This window comes from Austrofundulus limnaeus, unplaced genomic scaffold (assembly GCF_001266775.1).
Source record: "Austrofundulus limnaeus strain Quisiro unplaced genomic scaffold, Austrofundulus_limnaeus-1.0 Scaffold918, whole genome shotgun sequence".
NCBI classification, from domain to species: Eukaryota; Metazoa; Chordata; class Actinopteri; order Cyprinodontiformes; family Rivulidae; genus Austrofundulus; species Austrofundulus limnaeus.
Window position 1 is genome coordinate 36961 of NW_013953320.1, and position 9683 is coordinate 46643.

The 9683-nt window shown below is 41.0% G+C and overlaps 2 protein-coding genes across 4 annotated transcripts in view; both read right to left on the reverse strand.

The window, feature by feature from the left end:
* Positions 1-2543, reverse strand: part of LOC106533274 (zinc finger protein 687) — a 16719-nt gene extending 14176 nt beyond the window's left edge. For all 3 annotated transcript variants that reach the window (XM_014029524.1, XM_014029523.1, XM_014029522.1), the window contains exons 1-2: positions 2472-2543; positions 220-2026 (exon numbers count right to left, since the gene is read on the reverse strand). In XM_014029524.1, the coding sequence (XP_013884978.1) occupies positions 220-2026; positions 2472-2530 (1866 nt within the window). In that variant the 5' untranslated portion in view covers positions 2531-2543. The remainder of the gene's footprint in view (positions 1-219; positions 2027-2471) is intronic.
* An 889-nt stretch (positions 2544-3432) lies between these two features.
* On the reverse strand, positions 3433-9481 carry LOC106533276 (26S proteasome non-ATPase regulatory subunit 4). The gene is made up of 10 exons (XM_014029526.1): positions 9456-9481; positions 7660-7800; positions 7470-7584; positions 7077-7163; positions 5942-6010; positions 5610-5825; positions 5429-5537; positions 5205-5342; positions 3908-3963; positions 3433-3833 (listed from the first exon to the last, which is right to left on the reverse strand). The coding sequence occupies exons 1-10, from the start codon at positions 9479-9481 to the stop codon at positions 3663-3665; spliced, it is 1128 nt and encodes a 375-aa protein (XP_013884980.1). The 3' UTR covers positions 3433-3662.
* Positions 9482-9683: the final 202 nt, after the last annotated feature.

Here is a 9683-nt window from a genome sequence, read left to right on the forward strand (position 1 = left end):
CCAACATCTGGTGAAAATTTCATGTCATTAGCACCTCTAGTAATATATTTACTGAGAAAAATGGTGACATGTTCAATACTTATTTTACACACTGTTTCTCGACAACTGTTCAGCTCAGCGACATGAAACTTGTTTTGCAACATGTTATCAATGTTATCTTTCTATAAACGTATTAAACTTTGATGTGACAGGCTCTTTACTTGTATGGTGACAGCTCACCTGTGAAGGCAGAGCCAGGCCCCACTCGGCTGGCAGAGGGGAGCTCAGGTCTGGTTTGTAGGTGGGCAGCAGGTTCTTGTTGTTGAGGATCTTGTTGAAGGCTTCCACCAGGTTGGTCTGACTCTTGGAGATGATGGCCCCGGTGCTGTTCACTATAGAAGCCGGTCTGTTTCCGCTTTGAGCCGGCAGCTGGGTTAAAGAGCTCATCCCACTGCTGAGAGCTTTCTGAGCCAGGCTGACCACACCCGGACCGGTCCGGGGCAGCGCCGTGCTTTTTGTGATGCTCACCGCTGTCAGGGACACTTTGGACCTGGTCTCTGTAGAGGACTTGTCTTTTCCTGCAGAGGTGGAGTCTTGAGTCACTGCCACCGGCACGTCTGACGGCTCCTTTTTGGACTTGGTGTTGTGGCGTTCTGGAGAAGGTTTCGCACCGTCCACTTCCTTTGCCTTTCCGCTCCGTTTAGGCGTCGCGCCGGTCACACTTCTTCTAATGCTCCCGCTGGGCTTTTTGATTTTAACAGTGAGTGGTCTTACCGGAGAGGAGAGGGTCTCCTCACTACCAGCACTGCAGCTCGCCTCGCTTGTGTCCCCTGTTGTCTCTCTGGTGTCTCCTGTTGTCTCTCTGGTGTCTCCTGTTGTCTCTCTGGTGTCCCCTGCTGTCTCTCTGGTGTCCCCTGCTGTCCCTCTGGTGTCCCCTGCCGTCTCTGGACTGAACTTGTCTCCAACCAGCTCCTCTGTGGGGTTTAGTTTCTCCTGACTCACATCAGGGCTGCTGGTTCTGAACACCAGGCCGGTCTCACTGGGTGGGGGGCTCTCAGGTGAGTCTCTCTCATCGATCACGTGCTCAGGATATTTCTCATCCTGGACAGCTGTGTGGACAGCTGTGTGGACAGCTGTGTGGACAGGTGGGAGGAGGTCCTGGGGGTCCTGTGGAGCAGGGACAGGGGAGCTGGGTGTAGCAGGAAGTCCGTCCTTGTTCTGCACTTTCAGTCTTTTTGGCGATGAGAGTTCAGGAGGAAACATGAGACGAGACGCGTCTTCACGAGACCCCGGCTGGTCGGGGTGTAACCTGGCTCGGCGCTTCAGCTTGGGAGGGGAGGAGGTCTCAGGTTCCGGACTCTCGTGGATCATCAGCGGACTACCCAGGTCTGGATCCGAGTCCTCGTCGTCTGTGAGGTGTTTGAGGTCAGCTTTCAGGTTCTGTGGTGTCAAGGTGGGCAGTGGGTTAGCAGGTGGGTCGACATGTGGAGGAGGGTGGGGGGACAGGTGTGGAATTGTTGAGGGAGGAGATGAAGAAGCGGTACCATCATCACCATCATCATCATCATCTTTATCATCATCTTTATCATCATCATCATCATCATCATCATCCCTTGTCGTGGACCTAAAAGGAGAACTCTGCCAGGACTGAGTGCTGGACTGTCCCTCCTCAAAGCCGTTGCTCATCTGCAGCTCCATGGGGGCACCAGCTGCCAGATCCGGACTAAGATCCGAGCTGAAGTCCTGCAGCTTCACAGGAACCTGAGAGGCACTCAAAGTGTTGTCGGTTTGATCCCCGACAGGTGTGTCTTCGTGCTCAGAAGACTCTGGTCTAACGGTGTTCTTCACGATGACACTGACCCCAGAAGGCTCGCTCTGACAGGCTGCAGGACCCTCCTGCGGGTTTGGACCCGGCTCGTCCCGGGGCACCTCTGGGTGGGACTGGATGGCCTCTTTCGCATCGATGTCAGGGATGTCAAACGCTGCCAGCAGGTCGTCAAAATCTGGGGTTTTCATGTCCCCCATCGCCTGCGAGAAGACTGGGAACCTGTGAGGACAACAGGTGAGTCACTGAAGGTGACTGAAAACTTCTCACCAATCAAACAGCTGCTGTCAGATTTAAATCAAACAGCTGCTGTCAGATTTAAATCAAACAGCTGCTGTCAGATTTAGCTTTAGAAATGTGAAAACAGAAGAAACACTTCCGGGTTTTTATTGTAAACTCAACTGGTGCAACACAAACACGGTAAAAAGAGCTAAAAATCAGAGTTGTGTCAAACTTTACTGTCACGCTGCAACAAGTGGCAGCTAGCGGTTAGCTCCATTAGCATTAGCATGCTAACTGGCTAGGCTAACGTTGATAAACGAGCCTGCTAAAAGCAGTAAAAACACGAGCTTTAATCCGTGCAACACGCGGTTATTGAAGGTTTAATGTTTCTTGTTAAATGCGTGTTGTGTTTGCTCAAAGCAAAGCCAGCAGGTGTTTTATTTACCTGCCAGTTAGTAAAGCTGGTTCCTGACTTTCCTCCCGGTCGCACAAGTTTGATGTCATCAACTTTGCGACAGTCCGCGGCTGCTTTCTGCGAACTTTACTCCAGATTGACTTTATTTGATCATTTATTTCATATTCAGTTTATTAACACACATTTGTAATTTATCACTGAACAATTAAGTACTTTTTCCAATTAACTTATTGCTTTTTTTTTGTTTTGTTCGTTTATTAGAAATGTTGGCTTATCTCGGAAAACTTTTATTCTGAAAGTTCTGATCTGCATTTAAATTGTTTTAAAATTATTATATTTTATAATGTATATAACATTATTTCACCTATTTCTTAGTTTATTTTGATTCAGGAACAATTTAACAGACTTTTGCATTAGTCACTATGTAATTTTTAACATTTGTTTTGAACATTTTTGAAAACCCGATTAAAATTTAAACAAGTGTTTCTGATTAGAAACCTAACACATCATTTTTAAAAAGTACCCTATTTAAGACCACCAAAATGGATTTATTTTTACAGTTTAATCATAATACCCTTCTTTGACAAATTAAAACAAAAAGAATTTTGCAATATCTTAAACCTTTTTTAACATTTTGTAGTTTGACTAAAACTGCACCAAGCAATAAGTCATTAATATCAAATATAATAACATGCACTTAAGTAAACATATAAACGTGAATAACTACTTTGCATGTACCCTTTAATACAATATTCCTTTATTTTTGTATTTAGATGTATAAAAATGTGCTAGTTTTATTTGTATACATGTGGGCTTTTAAGTTTATAGTATTTTTAAATGTAATATTTTAACTCTGTTATGCTAAAATAAATTCATTTTAATGCAACATTGACTGATTTCCTTCCAAAAGATGTCTGAACCGTACGGTTATATAAAATCATATAACTGTTAGGTTTGAATTGACAAATGTTATCAAGTAACCAAGGAAGTATTCATTTTTTTCTCTTTTTTATTGTAAATTTATTGAAGAAATATGTTCATGTTGCAGAGGAGTTATATTACAAAAAGAAAAAGCTCAAGCACATGTGCTTGTGATGAAAAAAAGCTTCTGATCATTAAGGATTTACACAGAAACGATGGACACGACCTGTTTTCTGCAGAGAGGTTTTCTTACAGTGAAGCTCTCACATCTCTTATTTATCATACAGAAAATCTAACGTTTCATTTCTTTTTCTCCTCGTCCTTCTTGGGGTCTGGTTTGGAGCCGGCCTGGGAGGCCAGCGAGCCCATGGCGTTACGAATGGCCTCGTTGTTCGGGTCGACACCGGGGAGGTTTTCTAAAACACTCTGAAGGAACTCTGGATCCTGCATTACATCATAGTCCTCTTCATCCTGAGCACAGAAACAAGAAGCTCCTGAAGCTGAAAACACTGAAACACACTAACATTACAGCACACGGTCCTGACCTTAGCCTCACTGGGATCCACATCACCACCTGTGTCCATGTCCTCAGCAACAAACTCTGCAGGAGGAAGAAGGAAGAACTGATTTTAGTGGAAAACAAATAAAAAACATGAAGCAAGGACTGGGTGTATTCACTGATTTGCTGCAAACAGTTTTTACAAGAAGATTAACCTTCATATATTTCCTAATAGTGCTGGACAATGATTCAGTAGTGATATCTGTCAGGGTAGAAACTGTTTTAATAACAGCGTTAATAACAGCGTTAATAACAGCGTTAATAACAGTGTTAATAACAGCGTTAATAACAGGGTTAATAACAGCGTTAATAACAGCGTTATTAACCCTTAACAGGGTTAATAACAGGGTTAATAACAGGGTTAATAACAGGGTTAATAACAGGGTTAATAACAGGGTTAATAACAGGGTTATTACTTTTAAAGAAACGAGATGTCACAGCAGCGCTCAACGCTACACCAACACAGCTCCAAGAGGAGCTGAGCAGCTGTAGGTGAACAAACCACTGCTGAAAACACAGCAGACAAAACTGATGATCTGAAAGAAAACAGTAAATCCAGTGATGTGGACGTGCCTCAGGTTTTAAAGGTTTAATAAACTTGCTGTAAAATGTGCCAGAGAGTGGTGTCGACCAGCAGCAGCACCTCATCTGATCAGCTTTCTGAGTGTGAAAATGAAACGATCTACAAGTTCAAGCCATTTATCCAAAACATCCACATCTGGAACAAAGTGCAGTGTATGGACACTCTAAGGACATAAAACAAGTGCTGGACTCGTTAACGTGTTATTATCATGTTATTACCCTTATCCTCAACCTTACCTCGGCTTAGAAGGCAGAGGGTGTCGGTCTTTTCCTCTCAGATTCAGCTATCGGAGCATGAAGCTAATGTTTACTTACAATGCTAATGCTAACCTTACTCTCTGGCGCTCAAGAGGTAGAGGAGCCAAATGDCTGGCTCACTGCTGCCAACTAGTGGTCAGAGGCTGAACTACAACATAAAAATGAACGGCTGGCAGGAAAGTTGACATTTTAAACTTTAATTAAAAATCGATACAGGGCTTTAGAATATCGATACAGTATCAGGAAATGAAATATTTCAGTGTATCGATATTTTCTTACACCCCTAAAGGCCAAGTAATAAAACTGAAAGTGAAGGGCTGATATTCAGTGGGACATGGTTCCATTAGAGCAGCAACACAAACAGTTTGGATCAGTTTAGAGAGCCATAAAATAAACAAACATGTTGAGCCTGCAGCATGACGGTACACACAGGTAGATTTTACCTGCTCCTGCTCCCTGCATGGACATCTGCAGAGCGTAGGCGATCTGCTCGTCCTCCGTCATACGACTGAAGTCTGGCAGAGCAGGAGTGGCCGAGTCTGTTCGTGGAACGGACACCTTCAGCAGAGCATCTTCAGACTCTGAGGGAGAGAGACAAGAACACAGCTGTGACCCTCTAACCTTCATGTTTCAGGCTGACAGGTGAGCAGACAGAGTGTTTTCACACCGTCTGCAGCAGGAGACGAGATGTTAGCTTCAGCTGCTGATGCTACAGCAGCTCTGCGAGCCTCATCCTCCTGTCGTTGTCTCTGCTCCTCCATGGACACACGAAGAGCCTGGAATAAAATGTAGACGACAATAAACCAAATGCAGCCGTGATGAAAACAAAGAAAAGGTCTTTTTCTCACCAGTGCCAGCTCGGGGTCGGCACTAGGATCCACTCCAAACTCAAAGTCACTGGCTCCCAGGCCCAACACGGCCCCTCCTTCTCCTGCCAGGATGGGTGAGGACAGCAGGGCGTCAGCCAGACTGGGTCCTGGAGGAACGGTGACCAGGTGTGAGCCTGCTCCCTCTTTACCGTTCAGTGTGTTGATGAAGGCTGTCAGCTTCTCTGTGTTCATCTCCTGCAGAGTTCAACCAGAGTCAGAGGCTGGAGCAGGCTGGGCCGTCACCAGTGAGGAGACATGTGCTGACTGACACGAGGGACACTCAGAGGTTAGCATCTTTCAGAAATTATTACCTCCTCGCCAAAGTTTATCACATCCACGTTGACTTTTTCTTTTTTCAGACGCTTTGCCATTTTGATGAGCTGCAAGAAGAAAAAAAACATGTTCCAGTTTATAAAACTGCTTTTAAATTAGAAATGTTATATTTAAAACAACACTGGTGCTGTTAATATGGTCGGAAGTTTTCAGTTTCTGTCAGTCAATCTTGTAGTTGTAAATTATTGATACAGCCACAAAACTAAACAAAAGAAAACAATAAGACAAAATAAAACAAAACTAAAAACAAAATAAAAACAAAACAAAAACAAAAAACTAAATAAAACAAAACTAAAACACAAAGAGACTTCAAACCTGGAATAAAATATTCTGCACTGATTGCAGAATATTTAAAACCAGAGTTGTAGTTTGTGAAACATATATTTGATATGTGAAGCTTCAGTTTATGGTGATTTCAGCCTTATTTATGCATTTTATGAACAAACTGTGCATGTCCACATAGAGAATAATGCTGCGGTCACACTGAACGTATTTTTCTCCTCATAAATTTACAAGTTTTTTTCTTGTAAATTTCTTACTTTACCATGTCAGAAAATAGTTTAGTTTAAATATCGCAAATTTCTGCCTTTAATTATGGAAATTTCTGAGTTTTTTCTCGTAAATTTGTGACTTTTCAACGTAAGAGAATTTCCTGTTTTTTTTCTTAAAGTTTCTGTAATTTATCTCAGAAATTCTTTTTTTTCTTGCAAATTTACAACTTTTGGAGCTCAGAGAATTTCCTTGTTTTTTCTCAAAAAATTCTGAAATTAATCTCAGAAATTATGATTTTTTCCTGAGATTTGCTCTCTTTTATTTTTCATGTGCAAAGTGGCCCTAAAACACCGTCGTATGTTTGCCATAACTCTGACCATCATGAGAGAAAATCTGTCTCTTATTATTTCTGAATGCATCCAAAATGAAAGCAACAAGGCTGCAGTTTGTTGAGACAACAGAGAACGTCAAATATTCTGAGACGGGACTTCTTGTTGCCAGTTAGTCACAAACAGCGGCAGCCAGTGAGAAGCTGTTTTTACTGACTGATTTATAGAGTGATCACAAATCCACTGTTGATAAGGTAAAACAAGGATTGATTTAGGTCAGGACTTGACTCACTTCCTTTTCGTTGTCTTCCACTGGACTCCCAACAAATGCAACAATGCGCATCTTGTGGTTTTTGCCCTGCCTGTGCTTCAGAGCCAGCTGCAAACAGATTTGTAAAACAGACAATACAAAATAAGGAATTTAATTTGTGAGTCACAAATTCATATAAAACACAATTATTGTCCCTTTCAATGCAGGTATTTATATACATTAAGTGTTCTAGCTCCATTGTACTGAGATAGTTCAACACAAACTTTGTTTTAAATGATCAGTTTTTGTGTATTTATGATTTTTACTGTGTCTGAGCCTTCTGAGTCTTAAATCTTCACCACAGTTAGTGGTATTTTTCCTCTGCTGTTGTCCTGCAGGGAACAGTCACTGCACCACAGAAAAAACCAGACTCACATGTGCCACCCTGATGCCGGTGCAGAAGCTGATGTTGCCTCGAGGCTGCACGGCGTGCAGCTTGGACAGTATCCTCCCTGTATCTGGAGTCAGCGTGGTCAGCACCTCACAGTTGCTGCACAGAGAAAACAACTGTTATTATGAACAGTTTTAAATGTCAGAGCACAAGTTAAAGCACACTGACTCTTACTTTGCCATGGTGATGAGGCCTACGTTGTTTTCTGGGTTACTGCGGGTCTTGGAATGACAAACAATATTAACTGCATCCTGCTGAGCCTGCAGCCGAGTGGGCAGGAAGTCTCCATTTCTCATGTACTCACTGTTGTCCACACTGAACCAACAAGAACATCAATACAAGAAAAATACTTAAAAACATATTTAGATTAGACCAAACAAAAATAAAAAGCTACAACGATGAAGGTGAACACTGTAAATGGAGTTTGTAGAACATTTTGTGTCGTTTCAGTTCTGCTGTCACATCATGATTTACAGCTATTTGGTTGTGGAAATATCTTTTCCCATAAATAACATGAATGACAGAGAACGTCTCATGCATAGAACTGATCTGCAGAGCTCCTCCTGAATGCACAAAGGAGCGTTACTGAAGATCCTTCCTCCCATCAGCTGTTAGACTCTACAAGCATCACTGCTCCCATCACACACACACACTCTCTCTCTCTCTCTCTCTCTCTCTCTCTCTCTCTCTCTCTCTTTTTTTTTTCTTCCTGTACTGGACTTAATGAATGAGTTCAACTCAATTTGCACCCTGTCGGATCATGACCCTGTTTTTAATTGTATTATTATTGCTACAGTTGATAATGAACATAAAAATATACAGTTTCTGTGGCCTGATGTTTGTATCTGCTGCTGTCGCCATGGGACAATAAAGGCTGTTTCTTATTTCTTTTCCAACTACCGTACTTTCCCTAAACTTGTGGGAGTAAATACAAGTATAAAAAGTGCTATAGATTATTTGCAAACCTTCAACAAGACTGACTATCCCAACCTGAGACAGTGAGGATCAGGTCAGAAAATACAGATTAAAATAAAAGGAGCTGTAACGAGAGCTTTGAAGAGATGTAGAAGAGTTGGAAGAGTTCACAAACCTCTTGGTTCAAAACAAACCAACTTTTTTGGTCTCATTTATAAGACAAGACGTCCCTGTCTGTTTTTAAATCTCTTCTTAAAACTCATCTTTTCTCTCTGGCCTTTGAACACAATTTGTAGTGTTGTTTTTATGTTTTATTTTAATTTTTTATTGATTTTATGAACGTATGCATGTTTTATTATGTGTACAGCACTTTGGTCCTGTGGCTGTTTAAAGTGCTCTATAAATAAAGATGGTATGGTATTTTGAGTTATTTTGAGTAGTTCATTAAAAAACTGATGATTTTTTTTTTAGCCTTAGAAAACGTTTGTTGTGACAAGATGCAACAATCAATGGATATTATGTGGATTTGTTTCTTTTAAATAACATTTTAAACGATATGCAGAACCGGTTTGGGATGTATAAATAACATACTGATCTGGTAGTTTGAACAAAGGTAAAATTCAAACATGTCATCACGTTTTGAGACAGAAGGAGGCAGATTGTGATTTTTGTTAGCCGGCTAATGCTAAATTCATAGCAGCTACTTTGTTTTATTTTTAGCCAAACGCAACCTAAACTGTACTTTTGGGATTTTTAAACACACGGCTACAAATAATGTAACAAGTGATGGCCGCAAACAAACAAGCATTTCGTTAAAGAAACGTGAAATAAATAAAAATAAATAAATGTTAGCTGCTAGCATCAAGCTACGGTCATGGAGTGACTCAGGACTCGCCGGAAGAACGAAGTGGAAAAACAAAGCAAATAACCGTTTTCTTGCTTTAAACAAAACATGTTTAAACAATATATATCTTATTTCGTATGTAAAAGCTTCAACTATGCTAAATTAGCTTTTAATACCTTTTAAATTTAAACACAAAAGCCTAATTCCTTACCAGACCATAGTACTTTCAAGCACCATCTTGATTTTGTCGTTGACGTCTGCGTCACAGCGCGAGGCTTTATGGGTAACGAAGTTTTTGTAGTAAAGGAACAACAAAAGTGATAACATTTGTGTATTCTTATATTCTAGAAATATATAACTTAGAAATTCTATATATATTAATATATTTATACCTTATATTCTATATAAGGTATTTGAGATCAATAAATATTTTCAGACT

Coding starts and splice junctions, on each gene's coding strand:
- LOC106533276 (XM_014029526.1), bottom strand. CDS start 9,481: ATGGTGCTTGAAAGTACTATGGTCTG. Junction 7,801..9,455: donor CTTGAAAGTACTATGGTCTG/GTAAGGAATTAG, acceptor TTGTTGGTTCAG/TGTGGACAACAGTGAGTACA. Junction 5,538..5,609: donor CCGACCCCGAGCTGGCACTG/GTGAGAAAAAGA, acceptor ATTTTATTCCAG/GCTCTTCGTGTGTCCATGGA.